The 24,710-nt window shown below is 41.1% G+C and overlaps 1 protein-coding gene across 1 annotated transcript; it reads right to left on the minus strand.

Moving 5' to 3' along the window:
- Positions 1–250: 250 nt before the first annotated feature.
- Positions 251–22,737, minus strand: LOC114603887 (kynurenine/alpha-aminoadipate aminotransferase, mitochondrial-like). Its single transcript, XM_028743342.2, has 15 exons — positions 22,637–22,737; positions 17,832–17,961; positions 16,680–16,793; positions 14,793–14,964; positions 14,057–14,189; positions 12,289–12,363; positions 10,549–10,758; positions 9,835–9,900; positions 8,968–9,050; positions 8,569–8,665; positions 6,744–6,805; positions 5,140–5,204; positions 3,845–3,951; positions 2,423–2,524; positions 251–397 (listed from the first exon to the last, which is right to left on the minus strand). The coding sequence occupies exons 3-15, from the start codon at positions 16,744–16,746 to the stop codon at positions 353–355; spliced, it is 1,284 nt and encodes a 427-aa protein (XP_028599175.2). The 5' UTR covers positions 16,747–16,793; positions 17,832–17,961; positions 22,637–22,737; the 3' UTR covers positions 251–352.
- Between the last annotated feature and the right edge of the window lie 1,973 nt (positions 22,738–24,710).

Raw genomic sequence — 24,710 nt, forward strand, 5'->3', positions numbered from 1 at the left:
CCCCATGGTGACAAGCCCTGGTGCTGAGTCTGGAAATAGATAATTCTGCTATATCAAGATGTGGGTTTTGTTATGTTATTGAGAATACATTAAGCAACGTTGGAATAATGCTCTAAAAAGGAGCTTGAAATTTTACCTTAAGTAACCACCAAATAATATTACCTGTAATAAATTATAGGCCACAGTAATGCTTGCTTGGTTTTAACAAAAGCAAAAAATGCGTACTATTTAAAATAATGAAACGCTGCTGTATAATCAATGATTTATTTAACAGCTCATTCTGTGAAATGAGAGGCACAGTTTTGAATATTAGCCAGTGAAGATTTTGGTAAAAGCTAGTTCGCCGTAAGTATCAAGCAGTTTCTTCCTTTATAAGTTCAGCCAGTATCTGGAAACCCTAAAAAAAGAGAGCAAGAACATGCTTTCCAAAATGCTCATAGTTCATCTTGACAAAACTCAGTATTATTTAACTAATATTCCTGTAGTTAAACAAAGCCCATTCATCTGAAGGAATCCAAAGATGGGCTTTATTGAATAGTGTGAGCAACTAATTTATATAATAGTGTGAGCACCTCAAATGCAGCAGAGTAATGGAAGCAAAGCTGCGGAGGTTTTGTTGCATACCTAATTTATTTCTTCTAATTAAACAAATAAAAGAACATAACAAACATGTACGAGAGAAACAGCTCTCTCATATAGCCATCTTGTCTCTAGACAGATCAAAGAAAAAAACAACACATTACTAGGGATGGAAGTCTGGAAGAGTAGCTTCTGCCCCCTCCTTTCTCTCAGACAGAAAGTAAAACAAACATGATCTAGTGATCCTTGCAATGGGAGGGATGAAAATGCTGACACTACCAGTATAGATCCTGATCTGCCCATTCCTGTTCTGCGGCCAGCTCAGTTTTGAGAAAGGAAGTGTCGAACAGCCCCACCACACATACAGGCACACACCCTTGAAAGCAGAAAAGTGTCCCATCACGGGAGCATGGGATGACAGCCAGTAGTCAAGACAGGGAATTTTTCGCCTGCCCTACCTTCTTCATCCAACAAGCAAGAACAGGATGAGAACAGAAGTCGCGGGCCAGCAGGAGGCCCCATTAGCTAAAGTGGTACCTCAGGTTAAGAACAGTTTCAGGTTAAGAACGGACCTCCGGAACGAATTAAGTTCTTATCCAGAGGTACCACTGTATTGGTTTAGTGGCATTAGCACAATGCATTGTAGTTAAAACTTGTCTATTCACTGTTGTGTTGTGTGTGTGCCTGTCTTGTATCTTCTTGGCTTGAGTCTTTCTGTTTCAGCAGCACATGTAAAATACTGGCGGTATATGGAACCGGAAGGACACTTTAAGCATAACCATAAAGTGTAAAAATGATCACTAGGTGGTAAAGTCTACTGGGAGTTCAAAGAGAGGGCAAAATATATGCCACTTCTTTGCAAGTTATCAGACTTTTATTGTAATTTAAAATTCTTAAGACGCGACTGACTGAGAGTATTGGAAAACCCACAATTATTTTAATACAGAAAGAGAAAGTCAATGTTTTTGCAACGATCCAGAAACCGACTGTGGTTTATTCTTCGTTTTTGTCAAATGCACCTTGTTCCCTTATTCCTTTTTATTCACAACATAAAAAAGAAAACAATTTGCACTTAAACTGGAATATTCAAGCCAATGGGTTTGGTAAATTTTCTAATGTTTCCAGTGGGGTTTATTTACTTCCACTAATGATTTTCAATAAAAACTGTTTCAGTTGTTTCTTCTGACAGAAAGAGAATGTCAAATCGAATGCAAAAAAAACCCCATTCCCTTCCCCGGAACCAAGATGCAACAATTTGGCTGTAGTCCTATACATAATTAACATACATACACTGAACTCAAGAGGAGTTTCGTCTGTGTAGACGTCTACTGGCACTGGCCATCACAGTTACGCAGCAACTCAAATCCCCGATCTGCACTGTTGCCAGGGATTTCTCTCTGCTGCAGGGCAAACCACCACAGAAGCCCCTGCTGTGCTCGCTGAATCCTGCTGGCAGTAGCTAACAACCTAAATCCTTAAATGGGAGTTTTGTAGGCAAGGGCAGAGCAGGGCCATAGATGAATCCACTGGGTCCACAGCAGGTCCATTTCCCTCAGAAGGGCCCAGCTCAGGCCCCTTTGCTGCACCAACCTGAGAGTTGGCACAGCAAAAATGGACAATTCAACTGTTTCTCCCACCCACACATACCCTTGCCCCCTGGCAAGGTTGTGGATCCAGCAATTAATCTACCACTCCATGCCTACTGCTTCACTTAGGATGGTGCAGTCCCATACATGTCTACTCAGGAGGAAGTTCTATTGAGTTCAATGGGATTTAGAATCATAGAATTTTGCTTCTCATGTAATTCCTTTTTCTGGACAACAAGAGAGTAGAATGCACTTACCCGGTCCATTTCATCTGGAGTAGCAAAAGAGTAGGAAACTCTGACATGAGGGGATGGTTCTGAGGGATCAATCATATAAGGTTTCCCAGGAAGTAAAGACACCTAAAAATGTTGATTATTTTTTACGACTTGTTCATTACTTTTATTGCTTGAGTGTATGTAGATGCTACTAATTTATCATGCATGAATATACTGTTTGTAGATCTGTTATTGTCCACATGTTATTTCCGCATGTTTGCGTAGTGAAGTAAATGGAAGGGAGGAGTTATAGAATGGAAATTCAACATATTTCCATCAATGAAAGCATATACTTTAGTCCAACGAACAATCTTTCCCTGTGTCCTATTGCACTAGCCTGTACTGGCTTCCACTAGCAGAACAGGGTAGTTTAATCCGTCCCCTAAATTTTAGTTATCTCAGATAGGAGTAAGAAATAGACCTTTCCATACGTATTAAACCAGAGAAAAACTGCTGAAACAAGTTCATTTCTGGCCTGCTTATTATAGTACACTTTATTCTTGTGGATGATGAGGGCTCATAGAACGCAACCATATTACTTATGTAACATGATTTGTGCTTTAAAAAAAACATAGGAAATTAAATTCAAAAGGATAAATCAATGGTAGTTTTATGGACCTCCACCTCACTGAACTGGATTACTTGGCACGCATTTATATTTTTCAGGAGTATTTCATTTTCAGATGCAGAATTTCTACAAGAAGTTCTTTCGTTTGCATTTTCCTCTGAAATGGCTTTTTGTTGCTAACACAACAATGAGGCTATAACAATAGAACTGGTAGAAGCTGATCTCCACAGAAATTTATGGACTGCATGATTTGGTCAGAAGCAGGGATGCATGAATTTCAGTTTTTTTCTTATTTTTCCAGCCTTAAGATCAATTTTACACATTTCCACACCATTATACAAGTTGTCTTGAGAATTCATCAACATTTTGCTGTGTATTTCTCCCAGTATATACATTTTTGTATGCAACTTGCCAAATAATACACATAATTGGATGTTATTTTAACTAATATATGCATTTTTATGCACACTTTCCCCTAATGTGCCCATTTTTCTACACATCACAGTTGTATTGCAAAATTCAGAGAAATGAAAAATTCAAAGGATACAAATGTTTGACTTAGAGTAGGTCTACTGAAAGTGATGTAAATAAATTAATCATGTCCATTAATCTTAATGTGTCTACTTTGAGTAGGATTAAGATTTCTTCGGGAAGTGCAAATTAATCAGGTTTGCAGTAAAATGCAAACTAAAGCAGAATTTCTTTCTCATCCTTATTCAGACATGACAGCCCAGTGACATCAGCCCACTGACTTGTGGCACTTCACCCACCAACTCCACATCATGAAATATTTCAGCCTTTCCCATTAGAGCAGTTGAGTAATCGATTTTTCCTACCCCTTTCTCCAGCGCTTTTTCCATGACCATCTGGAATGTATCTGAAACCCCCTTAATTTTAATCCACAAAAATAGTCCAGCATTAGGAACATGCCACTCTGCTAAACCTAGAGGAGAAAGCACAACAACGAAGTGAAAGCATCCTAACGAGCCTATCAAGCGTTTGTGTTTTTAAAATATTCAGTGCTTATGACAAACACAGTGGTGTAGAAGAACACTTCAGCCTTCTTCACCAGGGCCTCAGCCAAACAGTTTCTTATGTCAGAGGCCAGATTTTCTATCACACTCAGCCAACTAATAGCTATCATAGTCTTGTATATGTATTGGTTTTGAGCACACATGGTCCTTGGACATTCCAAGGGTGAGTTCACACAACCTGAGCTTCATGCTTACATGTGGGTCAAGTAAACAAGCACTAGAACTGGGGTTTAAAGTTGCCATTTACCATCATACTGTTTTTCTGCTTGACCCAATAGCAAAGCAATGTCTCTTTTTCTGATGATGTAAGACACATCCAGATACTACTATGGTGGTGTTATAATCTGATGAGAGTAAGTAGAAGGCACAAAATGAAACCCATGTCATTTGCTAATCACACATCCAGGAAGTACCATTCCATAGTTCTAGTTGGCTAATTTAGCTATAAGAATCGCCTCTAGCGAGTTCTTTTTACCTTCCTGCCTTCCAGACATACCTGCTTTTACTCTGGAAAACAAGTGATACTGGCTGCAAAGACTATATTAGAACTGTCACCAGTTCTTGACAGATACCTAACATGATCTAGAGCTCTTAGTCTCATGAAGTGAAGGCCAAGAAATGTGCTCTATAGGCTGGTCTAAATGTTACATTTCTAAAGCAGATACTGCTTAAAATAATCTCTCTGTGTTGCATTTTCCACAGTAACTCAGAGTGCGGCACCTAATGGACTTTTCTCAGCAGGCACAGTTTCCATGCACTCATTCTTGACCGTGGCTGATGCCTCCAACATGAACACTCTACATGATGTGGACAAATAACTTGATAAGCCATGCTGTGCACACCAGTGGCGCATGGAGGAGACACACTCCATTCTGTTCTGAGTTCTTTTGAATGGCAGATGCTTGTTTCAAGGGGCAACTGTTTGACAAGTAGTAATGGCAACCCTAAGCCATCCGTTTTCTCACTCCTACCATGTTAAAAACATCTTAGCCTTTGTGTTTCTTCTTTAAATCTGTACAGAATCTTTTGTGGTTTATTTTAAAAAAAATCTGGGCGCATTGTTACGTCTAATTGCCCATGGGAGTGAGTTCACTGACCTGTCAGCCATTTGTCTGCTGCAGCAAGCATCGCGTCGCGCTGTTTTTTGTAGAACTCTGCCACTCTGAAAACAAACAATCAATGCTTGCATTCTTAGCGAAGAAAAGTGGGGGTCATGTGTCAGCCGTAGCACTTCCATTAAATTGTTCTAGACAAGTCACATTCAGAACTAATATAACTTGAACAGCAATACAAGGCACTCAATCTCTGTACTGTGGATGGAGACTATGGGCAGTTGCTTAGGTCACACAATAGCTGGCAACAATTTAGTGCGGAAGAAATGGCTAGCACTGTTTCTTCTACTACCCCTTTCATAGATTAAGCAAAATAATGCATTGTTGCCCACGATCTCAGGTGTGACCAAGAAGACAGCATATATTTGGGTGAGAATTTAATGATTGCATCCTTCCTAGTTAGTATGATTTCTTCAGAATTCATTTTGATTATAAGTTTGAGTGAAAAATAAGCTCCCCAAATTCTCCATCCTATTTGGGTGGGGAAATGGACAGTGTGGGTTTCTTTGTATACTGTATTCTCCTACATAACCCTAGGCTGTCCACCTCTTCCACGATGTAGCAGCAGTAAAGTTAATGGGAAACCTCTACCTGCCAAGAACCATAACAGAATGAATGAATGAATGAATGAATGTCATCAAGAGAAATAGGGAAGGTAAGTAGGACACATGTCAAGGTGAAGATGGTGCTGTATTTTTTGCTCTATAATACGCACTTTTCCCCTCCAAAAAAGTAAGGGGAAATGTGTGTGCGTCTTATGGAGTGAATGCAGGCTCCATGGCTTCAGCGAAAGGAACGGGAAGCCTCCGGAGCGCAGCGGGAGATCCCGCTGTGCTCCGGAGGCTTCCCGTTGCTTTCGCTGAAGCCAGAAGAGTAAGAGGGGGGTGGTGCGCACCGCCCCCTCTTGCTCTCCTGGCTTCGCTTCACTGGAGAGGCGCTGCACAGCTTTCCCTCTATGCGCAGCACCCCTTCAGCGAAGCGGGAGGAGAAATGGAAGGGGCTCCGTTTCTCCTGCTGCTTCGCTGAAGGGGCACTGCGCAGAGAGGGAGAGATTTTTGTTTTCTTGTTCTCCCCCTCTATTATCAATTATTTCAAAATAGAGTGAAGATGGTAGGACCATGGCGAGAGCTTTCACAGGCAAAGGTGCTTTTTTCTGATCTGGTGCTATGAGATAGTGTGGTCAACTGTTAACCGTATCCATTAACTATAGCCTGAGCCCGGTTTTTGCCGGGGGGTGCGGGATACAAATAAAAATTATTATTATTATTATTATTATTATTATTATTATTATTATAATTATTATTATTTCTTCTATGGAATTGATGAAAGTGACACTTACAGCCTATGGACTGTGAGCATGTTAGAAACATAAGGAGCTGCCTTATACTGAGTCAGACCACTGGTCCAGCTAGCTCAGGACTACTTGCACTGACTGGCAGCAGCTCTCCAGGGTTTCAAGCAAGGAGTCTCTCCCAACCCTCCCTGGAGATGCCAGGGATTGTACCTGAGACGTTCTGCATGCAAAGCTGTTGCTCTACCACTGAGCTATAGCCCTTCCCCAAATGCTAGCATTTTCATAATCCCCTTACCGGTCTGCATTATCCAGAAAACCCTTTTGCCCCCACTTCTCAAGAAGTTCCATTACGATGACCTGCAAGAGAAAGCAAGAAAGCACCCAATGTGATGTCACAATCTAAATAAAATATGCAAGATTTGTGTATTCACCATTAGTTCCCAGGATTCCTTGGAGGGGAACCATGACTGGGAGTGCTTCGATTTTTAGCTGAATTCTATATATGTTTATTTAGGATTAAGCATTCAATTGGGGCCCCACTTTCAATTAAGTGTTGTCAGGATTACAGCTTTATTTTTTTTTAATATTTATTAAGATTTTTTAACAACCAAAACAACATCAAACAGACAAGAAACAAGAAAAGATAAAACAAAACTCCAAGAAAAAGAAGAATACAAAAGAAAAATACAAATAAAATATCAATACTCATAAATTATGTTTTCATAAACTTTGGAGTTCCTCACATCTCCCTTGCCTGCGTTCCCAACAATATAGTTATATGCAGCAATTTGTTACCTTACTTCCATTCTTATTTTATAAATCTCAAGTATTCAATTTCGACCTTTAACTTGTATTTATCATAAATTCCACTCCTTCTATTAAACCAAATATTACTTCAAATTCCAACGTTACCTTAAACATCATATGTTCTCATATATCTTACACTAATTTTACTGTTGCCATGTTACTTTCATTTGTGCAATCTCCTAGCATTCATACAATTTGTAATGTTTTTGTAAATAGTCTTTAAATTTTTTCCAGTCCTCTTTCATCGTCTCTTCTCCCAGGTCTCGGATTCTGCCAATCATTTCAGCCAGTTCCATATAGTCTATCAGTTGCGTCTGCCATTCTTCCAGAGTGGGCAAATTCTGTGTCTTCCAATACTTTGCGATGAGAATTCTTGCTGCTGTTGTCGCGTACATAAAGAAAGTTCTATCCTTCTTTAACACCCCTTGGCCAACAATGCCCAGAAGGAAGGCCTCTGGTTCCTTAAGGAAGGTATACTTAAATACCTTTTTAAATTCATTATAAATCTTTTCCCAGAAAGCCTTAACCTTTGGGCATGTCCACCAAAGATGAAAGAATGTTCCTTCAGCTTCTTTACATTTCCAACATTTGTTATCGGGCAAGTGATATATTTTTGCCAGCTTAACTGGGGTCATGTACCACCTATATATCATTTTCATAATGTTTTCTTTCAAGGCATTACATGCCGTGAACCTCACTCCGGTGGTCCATAACTTTTCCCAGTCAGCAAACATATACCCAATGTCCTGAGCCCATTTTATCATAGCTGATTTGACAATTTCATCCTGCGTATTCCATTTCAACAGCAAGTTATACATTTTAGAAAGTACTTTGGTCTTAGGTTCTAACAGCTCTGTTTCTAATTTTGATTTTTCCACCTGGAAACCTATTTTCTTGTCCAACTTAAAAACCTCCTTGATCTGAGCATAATGCAACCAATCTCGCACTTTACTTTTTAATTTCTCAAAACTCTGCAATCTCCAAGTATCACCTTCTTTTTCTATTATCTCCCAATATTTTGGCCAATTGGCCTCCATATTGAGTCTTTTCGGGGCCTTGGCTTCCATTGATGACAACCACCTTGGGGTCTTGTTTTCTAATAAGTCTTTGTATTTTATCCAGACATTAAACACAGCTTTCCTGACAATATGGTTTTTAAAGGCCTTGTGCATTTTTACCTTGTCGTACCACAAGTATGCATGCCATCCAAAAGCATTATTAAACCCTTCCAGATCTAGGACATCAGTGTTCTCAAGTAAAAACCATTACAGCTTTAGTTTTGGAAAGCAATCCAATATATGACTAATGCTTACCTGTGCAAAAGTGTTGGGTTGCATTGTTGAGGCCTGAGTATGTAGAACAATCTTGTCTATAAAAGGTGCAGGTCCTGTTATAAAGCCTATTCTCAACCTATAGAAAAGAAAATACAACAAAGAATTGAAAGACACACACCCTACTTAATTTGGCAAGTCCCCAGTTTTAAATTTTGTCCTTTTTTTGTTTTGCACATAGTTTTGTACAATGCCGTCTGGATTTTGTGAGGGCTGTCAAATCACTGAGAAGACCCATAGCCGTGCAACAAGCATTTCAATTTGCAGTATTTGACAGATTCAAATATCGTTATCGTTTCAAAATCTCCATCGTCACACTAATTTAAGGTGATAGAGGTATTGCAACAGGGAGCATGTTCTGCACTTTCATATTCTACTCACCCGGAAGAGATAATTTTAGAGAATGAATCACCTCTGATGACTCGACCATCAACATCCATTGAAAGAAATGATGGCGCTTTAGTCTTAAAATGCAAATAACATAATATTATTAAAACAAAACAAACCAATATTAAGGTTTTGCTTGGCACATGAACTATGGGGAGGTGGGATAAGAACATAAGAAGAGCCGTGTTAGATTCAGGGGCAAAGATGTCAGAGGCAAAGGGATGGAGGCTGTCAGTGTTATTTACTGCTGAAGTGGTCCACCTAGTCCAGTACCTAGTCCAGCAGGTTCTGAACCACATAGCCATTTTCAGCAACTGGTGTACTGCTTCCAACAGTGGAGGCAGAACATAGACATCAAGATTAGTAACCATTAATATGATAGCAAACTGTTCCCCTGAAAAGTACTGTAAGAAATGGGAAGGGGAAAAATTGTATTTCTTTCCTACCTACAAGTTGTACAAATGGTGCATAGAACTTTTTAAAAAAATGAACCAACCTCTAGACACCAGCACAGATCAATGGAGACATTGACTGTCATCACCATGCCAAGCCTACGGATCAATGGAGATATTGACTATCATCATCATCATGCCAAACCTGGGCCTAGGAGAGCCCAGGTGTGTGTAGGGGCCTCTGAGCTGACCCTGCCAACATTCAGTGTAGACAATACTGCTCTTGATAGATGAATGGGATGACTTGGTTGTAAGGCTTCCTATATTCCTATGTTCTTGGGCCTAAGTGCCTAAGGAGCCTTAAAATCTAGAGGCTGAACGTGCTTTTCTTTTGTGTCAAGAAGAAAACATACACAGAGCAAACCAATTAGTACATTTAGTTTGGTAAGCGCTATTAGTTTGATTTTACCTTCTGAAACTGGATGAAATAGTATGGATCATCTTCTATTATAAGAAAGTTGTATTCGTGGGCAAGCTAAAAGGTAAACCAACAAGAAAAGAAGAGAAAATAATTTTGTGGAATGATCAGTGAATACACAACTATGGTTTGCCAACAAGCCAAAGCAATAGTGGTGCTATCAAACATGAGAAAACCTTGGAAAATTGATGCGTCCCAAGTTTATGTTCATGTTTCCCATTTTGTGCTGAATCTATGAACAGTCACCTCAGGTGGCAGCGGAGGGGAGGAGGAGGCAGGGGGCACCATGTTGTTTTGCCTCAAGTGGGAAAATGCCCTGTGCTGGCCCTGCTTTCTGGTAACTCTCCTTTGCTGCCTTCTTCCTTGCTGTTCCAGAGCAGTGAGGATGGGAGGACAGGGAATTTGCTTAATTGTTTTGGGAAAGGGACATCTCTCTCATCTGCTACTGCATTTGTAGTACTGCCAACTAGTGCTCTCCTTTTTTGGATAAAATAAAATAAGGTGTCAGTACATAGGATGCAAAGAGGAAGAAGAGGTGACCAGACTCCATATTGGTAGGTAGTTTCTTTAAAAAAGCAAAAAAAGAAGAAGAAGCAAGCACAGTTGTCTATACTAAATTGCTGCTCTGTATACCTGCCTAGGGTTGCTTAGTGGAAATGCTGTCTTTGTTTCTACTTAAGATGATGCCCGGGTACCAAGGATTACCTGGTAAATCTCTTTTTTGCGTTCTGCTGTCAGGGAGCTCCCAGAAGGATTGCCACCATTAGGAACACTGTATAGGAACTTAGGGGGCTTGTCCGCGAGCTTATGCACATTGTCTGATTTCCACCTGGAAAGAATCTCCTTCAAGCCTTTGGGAATGATTCCATGTTCATCACTAGGTACTTTGATGATGTTACATCTCAAGGCTTTTAGCTGTTTATGAAAAGAAACATGGTATTACACATAATTTATTATCCAACCCCCAGAGGCCATTAAAACCAGGACATTATTTCAGCAGCTAAGCTCGAAACCACTCGTATACAGAAGCCATATACTGTGCCCCTTAAAACTGGTTCTGAAATGTCATGTGCTGATGGTAGTAAGCTGATGGAGGATGGATCGCAGTTGGAGGATGGATGGTGGCTAACAGATTGAGGTTGAATCCTGACAAGAAAGAAGAACTGTTTTGGGGGGGAAAGGAGGTGGGCAGGTGTGGAGGACTCCCTGGTCCTGAATGGGATAACTGTGCCCCTTAAGGACCAGGTGTGCAGCCTGGGAGTCATTTTGGACTCGCAGCTGTCCATGGAGGCGCAGGTCAATTCTGTGTCCAGGGCAGCTGTTTACCAGCTCCATCTGGTATGCAGGCTGAGACCCTACCTGCCCGCGGACTGTCTTGCCAGAGTGGTGCATGCTCTAGTTATCTCCAGCTTGGTCTACTACAACACGCTCTATGTGGGGCTACCTTTGAAGGTGATCCGGAAGCTACAACTAATCCAGAATGTGGCAGCTAGGCTGGTGACTGGGAGCGGCCGCCGAGACCATATAACATCGGTCTTGAAAGACCTACATTGGCTCCTAGTATGTTTCCGAGCACAGTTCAAAGTGTTGGTGGTGGAGGCTCTGTTAGTGTGGTTCCGGACATAGCTCAACAACTTTTCTGTCCGGATTTTCACCACTGTTTGAAAATGGTAAACCTAGCTCAGGTGCATAGCTTGTAGCCACCAGAAGCTTTGCATCCAGCATTGTGGGCCTGATTCTATGGAACCCCCTCCCAGCTGAGATCAGACAGACCCCTCTCCCTGTTTCAGGTGGTTGACAAGGACCTCCCCCTACCATCAAGCAGGCATTTTCAGGAAGTTTTCTGTTTTTATGATTAATTGATTTTATCCATATTTTGTAATGTACACCACTTAGAGACTGAGATAATTAAGTAGTATATAAATACCTTAAAAGTATATAAATACCTTAAAAGGGACATGGGTGGCGCTGTGGGTAAAACCTCAGCACCTAGGACTTGCCGATCGCATAGTCGGCGGTTCGAATCCCCACGGCGGGGTGCGCTCCTGTTGTTCGGTCCCAGTGCCTGCCAACCTAGCAGTTCGAAAGCACCCCGGGTGCAAGTAGATAAATAGGGACCGCTTACTAGCGGGAAGGTAAACGGCGTTTCCGTGTGCGGCTCTGGCTCGCCAGACAGCGCTGGCTCCCGGCCTCTAGAGTGAGATGAGCGCACAACCCTAGAGTCTGTCAAGACTGGCCCGTACGGGCAGGGGTACCTTTACCTTTACCTTTATATAAATACCTTAAATTAAATAAAACACTTGTTACTTTTTGATACAATTCTTGTCATACATGGCAAACCACTCACGGAGTCCCAATATGAACTTTTACAATGGACTGTTTATGCACCAAAGAACTAGAGTTGGCATAGCATCTTGCTGTGATGGGACCCCAAAGATAACTCACTGCTAACATTGCCCCGTGGAAGTTCGGCTCCTCTACAAGGACGTTGTCGCCTGGGTTGATGAGCATATCAAACGCCTGCAAAAAAAAGATCAAAAAGGTTTGAAACAGTGAGCATCCTACTGGATTTTAGTGGGTGGTGTGGTGGAGTCCTATCCAAGTTTTAATATTTAAACCTAATACTTTACCAGTGTTGATGTAAGGCATATCATTACCACCTCAACCCCCATTGCAATTAGGCTTGGCAAACAAAATGAAAAGTCCTGTTTTTCTCTCTCAAGCTAATTGCCACAAAGGCAGGTTGGGGCCCAAGAAGGGAGATGGCAGGGTAGATTCAAGTCATCAGGTCATATATGGCCCACAGGTTGGCCAGCCCCTCAATCTAAATGGTGACATTATCTTGCTCTTCTTTTGACACCAGCCAGGAAGGCTGTCCTGAATGCCTTGTCTGTATTTGAGATATATAGCAGAGACATGTTAGGAGATCTTTCTCTGGTTATATCTGGGCTGTGGAAATCATTGATTCTGGCTTAATGTTTTTGGGCTGCTTTCTTAAGATATCCCATCAGAAGTTCGATTTATCTGGCTGACAATTGATATCTATCTGCTTCCTGGTTTTAATCTTTTCTTCCATTAGTCATGTGTTTTTGTTTTAAAACTGGTTTTGATCACTTTTAACCGTGTAGTATTTGGCCTTGGGTTCTTCTCAGAAATGGACAACCAGAATTAATCTCATTTTATAAATAAATAAAAATGATAAAATTGCACTACCCCTAACTTAGATTTTACGCAACTCCCCCCCCCCCGAGCATATAGTTTACATATAGATGCTAAGCACAAGCAAGCATTACATAACTAGAAAATAAAAATAGTTAGTAATGCAGAAGATTAAAAACAAAGATGACAAGGAGCAGATCTCTGGTGAATAAATCATTCTATGATATGTCCCTGAAGTCAATCATCCCTATAAAGAACAATGGACGTGTATCTATTTATGTTTAAGAATCAGAGTTTAGAACTACATAATTGGAAAGCTACATAACTGGAAGCAATTTCATCTGGTTCTGTCTCCACTGAGGACAGGGGTGCCAACTTGAATAAAAGATTGGGGGGGGGAGCAGGTAAGATGTGGCACACACACCCCATTTGAATGCCCATGGCCATCAACTTTGGACCCTCCCCCGGTACCCTCAAATATTTTATTGGGGTGTGTGTGAAGGAACCTCAGTCTCTCGGACTCCTATGACTAGGGACAGTTTCCATGAGCTTAATTCTGAAAATAGGATAGTTCTGCTGGATGAAGGGGAGAAGTAATTTTAATTTCTCCTCCTTCTCCTTCTCCTTCCCCTCCTCCTCCTGCTCCTCCTCCTCCTCCTTCTCCTGCAAAGCTGCTCAAGAAAGTTGGAGGACCCTCTTGAACAGTGTAGGAAGCAGCGTGAAGGACTGAAGGAGGAATGGGGAGTTGATAAAAATCCCTTCCCTTCTACCATTGGAGACCTCCACTGAATCTCAGACCTTTCCATGGAAGGGAACAACAACAACAAAAACTTGATGGAATAATACACTTGTATTTTCCAATAGTGCACATGAAGCCGTCATGTCAAGTCTTTATTTTCAAGTATTAACTTTGCTCAACTGATTTGATATGATGGGGAAGAATCATCAGCAGAAAAATATCCTTCCGATTTAATTGCTTATAGAGGGACTCAGTGGGCATTTGGCTCAGTTGTCTGAACTGACATGGTTCTGTTGACCTTTGAATCGCTCGTACTTTAGTAAGGCCATCCTGGCTGCCTGAAGTGAGACATATCTTCATTTGTCCTTTCTCAGGAGCATACGTCGCTGTTGGTGGGTTGTGGAGCTTCATCTGCAAGTCTCTGAACCAAGACAATAAGTTGTGCATTCTGGAAGACAGAGATTTTATTCCTCTTTTTAAATATCCTCAGTTCTTCATGCATAATATACCACTTCAGGTTAGCTTGAAGTTGGTGCGATGAAGAAAAAAACAAAACAGAAATGCATAAACATCTTAACACCTTCTTAGAAATGGATATGAAAAACTTATTTACGTGGACCAGGAGTGTGTTCATTAGTATCATTTTAAATAACAAGTCTTTTGAATAAATGACTAGGGAGTTGCTTGAGTTAATTAAGAACATAAGAAAATCCTTGCTGGGTAAGGCAAAAGGGCCATCTATCCCAGCATCCTGGGCTCACAGTGGCCCACCAGATGCCTGTGGGAAACTCTGAGCACTCTCCCCCCAAAGTTTTATATTAAATTGTAATTTATTTTGTATCTGTTGCGTATCCATCTATGGACAGAGTTCCCTGGAAAGAGGGATTGTTGGTTAAACCACTCTGGGAATTGTAGCTCTGTGTAGGGAATAGGGATTCCCTAAGAACACTCAGTACCCCAAACAAACTACGATTCCCAGGATTATGTTGCAGAATACACCTGCAATAAAACACCAGTCTGGAGGGGCCCTCTGCGTGATTTTTCATCATACCCCTCTGTAGCACTGTACTGAAGAGCTCTCTTCATCAGTTGTTCTCCAATTTCAATGGTGCTTCCATCATTGAGGGTTATAGTTGCTGTTTTCATTGGGAAATAGTTAGGGTTTGGCATACCCCCACTCAACATGATGACGGTAGACGCTGTCATCTTCTTTTCCAGTTCATCTGCCGTTAACACGAGTAAAAGAATATTAGTTAATAAGTTAAAAGATGTAATTAACAGAAAAAATGAACAAAGCTAGAATTTCAGAGGAAGCCAAATGTGAAAGAAAATGCTGTTCTTATCTACTGTGTCACAGAACACTTTTTAAAACATCAGTGTTTTTGAAATACAAGGGAATATTAAACATCACAATTGTGTTCTATGGTGAATGTAATCCAGTTTTGATCTGTATAAGCAGCTATCTTGGAGAAGCCCATATGTTGTGGTTTTCTAGTAGTTGGGGAACACAATATGGTGGTTGAAGGATGCATTGTCTACATGATTAGGTATATCATGAAATAAGGGCTTCTGTAGGAGTGAGGGTCTTAGCCAAAAGTAGAAAAAAACCTAGAGGTTTTCCCATTCATGTTTAATTTCATTGTGAACAGCATGTTGGTGTTGTGTACCCCCCCCATACAGATAAAACACGTCCTCCATCCTCAAGAATCCTGGGAACTGTAATTTGTTAAGAGTACTGGAGATTGTAGCTCTGTGAGGGGGCAAACTGCAATTCCCAGGATTCTTTGGGGGTGGGTAGGCGGGGGCTTTAGTGATGTATGGAAGTGAGAGCTGGACCATAAAGAAGGCTGGTCGCCGAAGAATTGATACTTTTGAATTATGGTGCTGGAGGAGACTCTTGAGAGTCCCATGGACTGCAAGAAGATCAAACCTATCCATTCTGAAGGAAATCAGCCCTGAGTGCTCACTGGAAGGACAGATCCTGAAGCTGAGGCTCCAATACTTTGGCCACCTCATGAGAAGAGAAGACTCCCTGGAAAAGACCCTGATTTGGGAAAGATGGAGGGCACAAGGAGAAGGGGATGACAGAGGATGAGATGGACAGTGTTCTTGAAGCTACCAGCATGAATTTGACCAAACTGTGGGAGGCAGTGGAAGACAGGAGTGCCTGGTGTGCTTTGGTCCATGGGGTCACGAAGAGTCAGACACAAGTAAACGACTAAACAACAACAACAAGGCGGGAGCTTTGAATGTGTGCTGTGTAAGCAGCCTTAGAGTCAGATAGATCCAATTCCATTACAGATAAAACACCTAAATAACCAAAAACTAACAGAAAATGAAATAGGAGTTGAGTGCAATTCTATACATATCTATTCAGAAGAAAGTTTCACTGCATTCAGTGGAGCTTTTCCCCTGCTGAGTGTGTGTAGGCCTACAACCTAACTCTATTAGTTTTTACTGTTATGCAGTGATGTGTATATCTATGATGTTACTGAGCAGTAAATTACAGCATTACAAGGTTGCCTTATATACCTGGCTACATTATTTACTCTGATTGGGGGCAACTTGCCAGGGTCTCAGGCAAAGGTCTTTCACATCACCTGTTACCTGGTCTTTAAAAAAAACGGAAATACTATCAGGGATTGAACATGAAACTCTGTGCAAACTATCTGCTGTACCACTGAGGTGCGGTACCACCCAATTTATTATTCATTTATTTCATAAAATTTATATGCCACTTGATTGTAAAAACCCCTCAAAGCGGTTTACAAAAAGGTAAAACAACAATAACCCAATAGCATTATTTTTTCGAATTGGAACTCGTACTCTCTCTCAACAAGACTTTTCTGAGCATCAGCATATTCTATAGATATAAAGCCAGGAGAAAATGAAAATTGTGAAGCAAATCAGGTGATGACTGGAAATTGCAACTACTCACTTGAAAGTCTTGCAACGTTTGGTTTCCTTGCTGCACTTATATCAGACAGGAATTTGGAATAATCCATTTTGATGTGACAAGCAGTGAAAAGGTTCCTTAGATTTCCTTAGAAAACTGCGGTAGAAATTAGACACAGATAATGATTACACTTGTCTGTTCTGATCGCTTTCTCTTAGCACAGAGAGTGCTTCAGTACTTTATGTTCAACTGCTCACGTGTTCTACTTTATAACTTGGCACAAATAAGAGCAACCAAATATCTTTTCAAATCCAATATTAACTAAGGGGCATTCTCTGAAGCTGAGGAACACAGGGCAGCCTAAAACAATTAAAAAACGCAATGTCATTAAATACAGTAAAAAAAATAAATCACATTAACAACAGGCAGAACAACAAGTTCCAAACAGAGTTAAAATCACCATCAATTTTTCTTCTTAAAAAAATGTATTTATCAGGGATTTCAAACTTCTATAAAGTAGGACTGTGCTAACTCTTCATGCATGAACATATCAAGGAAAAATATTGTGCTTTTGAGAAGCAAAAAAGGATTTCCCGACATCACATCTCTCCCTCTCCCTCTCCCTTGGGTGTGTGTGTGTGTTATATTCACACCTGTTCTTGGCCACTGTTTCCAAAGTTGCGATTGCTTCAGCTCCACTCTGCCCCTCTGATGTATAGTTCCAGGAGTGGTCCTACTCAACCAGGTACTACAAAATGAGCATGATAATTCTACTAAGTGGAAACATAGTTGAGCTAAGGTGAGTGTAATATTTTCTAGACTAGCGATGTGGGTCATCGTAACCAGCCAGGAATTCATTGCTTCTCTAAGCAGGCAAATCATTTGCGGATGAGAATCATTCAGAGTGTGGACTGCTGTTTTTCAAGTGGCAGTTTGCCACCACTGAAGTGGCAAAATGTTTGTTCACCGCAAAAGAGACGGGCGATTCCCTCTCCCCTTGACAAAATGTGAACTGGCTAGGGGGGATTATGTCTCTCTCCCTCCCCCCCCCCCCGTTTGGTGTGTCCCCAACCTATTTTCATGGGGAATAAAGGGACATCCATTTGGCTTAGCCTTGATGTAAATGAAATCAATATTGTTAGTTTCTAAATAAATCTTTAACACAAAAAAAATTAATAAAAGTATGAAACTTACAGTCTGCAGCTTGATAAAGGAAAAAAGGGCAGGAAGACCAAATGCTCCAACAATAACAAAAAACAACTTTTTTTCTTCAACCCTCAGGCACAAAGAAAGAATAGTAGCAATGCCGAAAGCTGTTCTTCTCCTAAGGTGAATATAATATAATTGTGTATTTCTCATAGCTTCCTTCAAAACCATAAATCTCTAGCAAACTTTGTCCAAGTACTTAATAATTTACCAAGGAAAATCAGTTATGAAAATTTAGACTCTGGACTTACATCAGGAATAGCTCAGCCTTTCTCCTTATCTCCTCTCAAAAGCTAGTTGGCTCCAAGTGTGAAACAGCAGCCCCTTCAAGCTCGTCTACCCAATAGTTCACACAATCTCCACAGATAAAACTGACCCAATGCCTATACATTGACTAATAATGGCACCAATTAGGGTGCCATTGCAGAGAGAGAGCCCTTTCTCTGACTGCTGAATAAGAGATAGTTCTTTTGATGCAAAACAGCCAGGCAGACCTCAGCTTCAGATCTTAATAGACAGACAGAACTATGTGGAAGGAGCTGCTTCTTTGAATAAGCCCCTAGTTGTTTGGGACTTTATAAATTAGATCTTCATAATACCTTCTGAAAGACAGGTAAATGACCATGTGTATTCCTGCATATGAGGGACGCGGGTGGCGCTGTGGGTTAAACCACAGAGCCTAGGATTTGCTGATCAGAAGGTCGGCGGTTCAAATCCCCGCGACGGGGTGAGCTCCCGTTGCTCGGTCCCTGCTCCTGCCAACCTAGCAGTTCGAAAGCACGTCAAAGTGCAAGTAGATAAATAGGTACCGCTCTGGCTGGAAGGTAAACGGTGTTTCCGTGCGCTGCTCTGGTTCGCCAGAAGCGGCTTAGTCATGCTGGCCACATGACTCAGAAGTGTACACCAGCTCCCTCGGCCAATAAAGCGAGATGAGCGCCACAACCCCAGAGTCAGTCACTACTGGACCTAATGGTCAGGGGTCCCTTTACCTTTACCTATTCCTGCATACAAAGGTGCTCTCCTCATTCAACCCTTGAAAAGTGTTTCCCGCTGCATTTTACTTAAAAAAGAGAGAGGAACTTGGCATCTTGAATGGCCAAAGCTATGGAATGTTAGCTTAAACATACTGTTAGGATCCTCGGCGAGGTACTCTCCTTAAAGGTAATGAAATAAGCTGGGTGGCAGTAAGAATGCAGATCTCTCTCCCTTTTTAAGCCTTCAATGTATTGCTCTGCATCTTAAATAAGGACAACCAAGAAATCAGTAAGCTTTTAATGATGGTTCTTGATGAATTAGTAGCTTTTCTGAGAAAGAATCCAGTACCACCCCCCTCCCCCGTTCTTAAAACAACAACTTAGTTCTTTGCTTCTCTGGCAAGAGAAACCACAGCCTATGCTGTATTGAACTGCATGTTCTATAACTAATTAATTTGCTGAGTTCTTAAACAATTACTCTGTCTATCAAGCGCGAAACATGGCTGTATGCCCAGTCATGACCAACCTTTGATTCAATACTACTTAGCAATCATTTATTTGCTTTCTTAAGGTGTCCCAGGGGCCACTGAATAGGTCAGGACCTTCCTCCAATGCCAGGGATCCATTATCAGAACCTCCCCCTCCAATGCCTTGGCTTCCAACTTAGGTTGGCACTCTAACATCAGTAGGGCAAGATTCTGGGTAGCGGCGGGCGAAACAGTCAATTTTGGTTTCATCCCGTTTAAGTTAAATTCCCACATTCCCACCTCACTTTGCAAATCTTCAAAATACAAGAAGTTCCCATAAAAAGGTCACCTGCATTTTAGTGCAAAATTCTCCTAATAATGCATTTTTTTTTGTTTTCCCCAATATACATATTTTTGGCAAATTAATTTTCCCTAATAAAATTCATCTTTTGTATGTTATTTTCAAAAATATGTGCATTTTTAAAAATACACTTTACCCTACTATGTGCATTTCTGTACACATTACATGGCTGGGGAAATCAAACTGTAAAATTCGGAGAAGTGTGAATTTTGAAGGATGGCTGTGTTTTGGTTTGTGCATTGTTTTGGAAAGTCTAAAACAGGTAAGTTTCCCTTTAAATGAAAACTGAATCTACCCCCCTCTCCCCATCCTTGTGTCAAGGCCATTCCAGGTCATTCCAGGCAGCAACTGTATCCAAATACTGCCTGCCAAACTTGGAGAAAATTTAGACACTTGGGCTGCCTAAATCTTTCCCTCCCCTTACCTATTGTTTCCAATGTGGCAACCCTCCTCTTCCCTCACTCCCATTCTGCTAGCACCAATCTAGCAGAGATGGAGATTAAAGTGGTAGGTTCACCTTTGGGTTTCACTACACACCCCACTTAGCATTGCATTGTTACCATGTAATTTATCCCACTTTTCAGACAATTGTTGCTTTCCAAAGTGACTCGCATCAGTTTTTAAAAAGGGAAAGGAAAGAGAAAGATCCCTGCCAGCCAGCCAGCTTGCAAACCAGAAAGACGAAGGTATACAAGGGGTGGTGCACTTTAAAATGTTTGACATTTAAAGAAATGAGCTTTTGAGGAATGACAAGGAGAAAGGTCAAGCGTGCTACATGTTGAATTAATACATATCACCGAAGTGCGAGGGTGGGTGGAATATCCTATCAGACAATAAGTCCAGGGTCTAAACCAGTACAGGCTTACCTGCCTAGCCTGTATTCAACCTTTTGTGCTGCTTAGATCTTGTGCTCCAGTTTCCATTATCTAATCACTCAGATTCTGTAAATGAATGTTGCAGCATTGGGATGCTGGCACACATGCTTAGTTTATATCATTTATTATAAACTGGACGCATTTACAGTATTTTTTATAGTGGACATGTTTCTTTTCTGCTGTTTTTGGAGTCTCCTATTTTGATAAATGGGGATAAAACACATGAATCGCTACAGAACAGTTGAAGATGGGAAGTGTTGGATATTGTGCAGTGAAGACCTTGCTCATCGCTGCCCCTCCCCCACCATATCTTGTTTAGTACTAAATGCTGTATTATAAAATGTTTCAAAACTTTAGCTGACCTTATCTGGGACAAAGATATGGTCCACCATCAATCCTGATTACAGGACAACATTGAGAGAATTGCGGTTATACGAAGTGTTAAAAGTTAAAAGCCATCCATTAAAGTCCTAGTTTTTCCCCAGCAACAAAACATTACTGATTTCCTTTCACATAGTGTGAAAACAATGTTTTATGTTGCAACAAATCCTAGTAAAAAAAAATTAAAGCTATAGTAAACATGTCACGGAAATATATCTTCCTTGGGACAGTTGTTTTCCTGTGGACAGCTAATATAAATCATTTTTAATTGGATCCTGGATACAAAAGAAATACCCAGGTAATATTTATCTATCAGAGTTTTGACATGGTTAACAAATTTGTGGAAGGTCTAAACAGATAATATAGCATAAACATCAATACATAAAACAGTGATGGATAATGCTGTCTCAAGTGAGTGAATGTGCCTATTAAAATCTGAAGATGTTTGGATAATGGAGGCTACCTGATTGTCAATGCTTATTTTTAATTTGTTAAAACACACATCCCATTTGAATTTCATATACTGTATTCAGGCTACAATTCTATACTCAGTGATGTGTGAGTAAACACTATGGAACTCAATGGAACTTATTTTGAAATCAACTTCTGTAGGATTTCATTCCAAACTATGGAAGGGTAAGCTTTTGGTATTGCATGTTGTGGGGTGTAAGCTGCCAGGGCACTAGCAGCCTAGACCCAACTGCAACATTTGGTGCACGTTGCCAGAATAGGGTGCTGTTGGTCTCTTAATGTGGTTAGAGGCCACCACTGCTGATGGTCAAAAGGAGGCACAGTAGCTACTAGCTCATTAAAGGCAAAAAAAGTAAAGGACCCCTGGATGGTTAAGTCCAGTCAAAGGCAACTATGGGGTTGCGAAGCTCATCTCGCTTTCAGGTTGAGGGAGCTGGAGTTTGTCCACAGAGAGCTTTCTGGGTCATGTGGCCAACATGACTAAACTGCTTCTGGCACAACGGAACACCATGACGGAAGTCAGAGCGCATGGAAACGCCGTTTATCCTCCTGCAGGAATGGTACCTATTTATCTACTTGCACTGGCGTGCTTTTGAACTGCTATGTTGGCAGGAGCTGGGACAGAGCAAAGGGAGCTCACCCCGTTCTGGGGATTCGAACTGTCAACCTTCTGATTGGCAAGCCCAAGAGGCTCAGTGGTTTAGACCACAGCGCCACCCGCATCCCTATTAGCTCATTAAGGATCAGCTGACACAAATGGCCAATGAGATTCTATTTGGCATCATAATACCTCCAGTTCTGGCTTGCTTCCTTAGTCTAAGCAATTTATTTCAGGTACAGAGCAAGCTGTAATTGGACTATTCTAGCTGACCTCTCTGCATCCTCCCCTCCTTGTGACTCTGCTCTTCACTCATTAGCTTACCAGCTTACTTGGTCACCAAGCTACTTTCCATCTCATCGGTCTGTCACTTGCTTTATCTCCAAAATAACTACCTGCAGCAAATAGGAAGGTTCATGGAAGTTCAAAGGGGTAGATCAAATGGTACAGAACAGAAACGATGGACAGGTTACACAGCCAACGACTAATAGATATGGTTATGGTTACGGTTGTTGTTGTTGTTGTTGTTGTTGTTGTTGTTGTTGTTGTTGTTGTTATTTCTGTTGGGAGCCACCCAGCCAGATGGATGGGTAAATAAATAAATTTACATCTGACCCCCACCTACCACTGAGATGGGAATATGGCCCTATTGTTGAGAAATCTTACCTGTCCCCCATGAATAGTTAAAGGCTCAAGAGATTTGCACCAGGACAATGACATCTCATCATCTCATGTTGTCCTCTCCCATTCAACTTCTCCACCATCATTGCACCCTTTATTGCAGTCTGTTGAAACGTAGATTGCAAGCTTCTCAGCATACAGAGTTTGGTTGCTACTGCTGTTGTTGCTCCTCCTCCTCCTCCTCTGTAAAGTACCATGTACATTGATGGCATAATAATGATGATGTTTTGAGTTCTGACCCACTTTTCCCAGTGTTCCTATAGTAACCATGGCACAAGATTGGATCAGAGCTTTTCCTTTACATTGTTTTGTGTTTCTAAGTTCTGGAGAATTTGGTTTGCTGAAATACCTTCTTAACAACGGCATAAAAGTCCTTCAGAAACAACCGTACTCAAAGCAGCCAAAACATGATACTATCTGGTAAGGTGCAATCAAAATCCAGACTTTATTTAGCACAAGCCAATGATGTAGGCAACTGAACATGATGACAACCACCACTTGCTTTTGGAGACACTTCCCGTGGAAGCCAAAAACTTTTAATTGCTAATTATAGCAATGTGAATCAATCTTTTGCGATAAACATAGCAGAGCAGTTCACTCCTGACTGTGGGATTATTTAGTTTTCCAATAATAGGAGTACAAAACACATGCTCTCTGCCATTTCTCAGCACCAATACTGAAAACAATGCAACTAGAGTGTAATATAGTGCCTTTTATTTGAACTCAAATAAAACCTTACAAGCAATGGGAAATTGTACTGCGCTAAAATCTGTCCTCCATTTTCACAAAGGTTGTTCTCCCTTGCAAAAAGGGCTTCCATTTTCCTGCCCTGTTCTTAGGGAATTTTGGTGGGTGTGGGGTTTTGAGCTTACCTTATCATTGTGAGGTAGCTGTGTTAGTTTCTGTTATCACTGTGCAGCTGCGTGGAGTCACAGGACTCTGTTTACATTCCAGAGACATTCCATACTATTGGAAGTCTCACGGGAGAGGAGACGGGATGTGACGTTAGTGGTTTCTTGTTTCCTTTGTTCCTTTGTTCAGTTGCTCCCTGCTCTCACAGGGAGAGGATGTATATTTCTTTGCTCTCTACGTAGCTAGAAAATAAAGCATAGCAATGTAGCTCATACTATCTCATCCTTCCGCGTGCTGTTTTGATGCTCTGCTGGGACGGCGTGCCTGAGGCCTTATCAAAGGATCAGGGCATCAATTAATCGCCGGGAGGCGATTCCGAAGATGAGCCTTATCAGCTCGGTCGAACGGAGATTCCGACAAGCTGAAGGTGGTGTGTGGCTTAATTTCCATTAAACATTAGTCTACCACTCTGCAGCTTGTCTTGTAACCTGCATTTTCTGATCTGAAAAAGCCCCATGAGAGGAGTTGCCTCCTGATATTTTCCCTTGTGCTTTGACCGAAGCATGGCCTACTTGGAAAGGCTGCAGGGTGTAGACTGCTGGTGAGGTGATTTGTACAATGAATGAAAGGCCACAATCTTGACCACCTCAAAGTAAGGTAATCCCAACACCCATGAGAGTCTCACCCAAACTTTTATCTTTCCCTTTGCTATTTCTAACACAATTTCTTTACTCATTGATGGAGAACGGTTAAAAAATGCAGGATAATTTTTTGGGGACAGCACTTGTAGAAATTACTCTCCTGTAGTGTGCTGGAGCCTTGCACTAATGCTGTCATATCATGTCCCAGCCGACATGTCGCAACTGTGCTTGGTTGTGTCAAATGTCCAAAGAGTCAATCTGCAAATAAGTAAACAAATAATGCCTGCATGAACACTAAACACAACTTTTCTGTCAACACTTTCAGTCAAAACCTTTGTTTCTACGTGGTATTTCTTAAGGAAAAGGGAAACAGATCGCCCTCAAAGGACACGGCTCAGAGCGTTTTCACAAAGTTGCCTCTGAGCTTCTGTTGCATTATTTATGTTAACATTTGAGCGCTGCTCATGCAGGAAACAAAGCCGAGAAGGGGCATTTGTAGTGCGAATCAGTATTCTGGTCAATGTGTTTTTTTATATTGGCATTACAAACTTGAATGATACAAGAGC

This window comes from Podarcis muralis, chromosome 9 (genome assembly GCF_964188315.1).
Source record: "Podarcis muralis chromosome 9, rPodMur119.hap1.1, whole genome shotgun sequence".
Lineage (NCBI taxonomy): Eukaryota > Metazoa > Chordata > Lepidosauria > Squamata > Lacertidae > Podarcis > Podarcis muralis.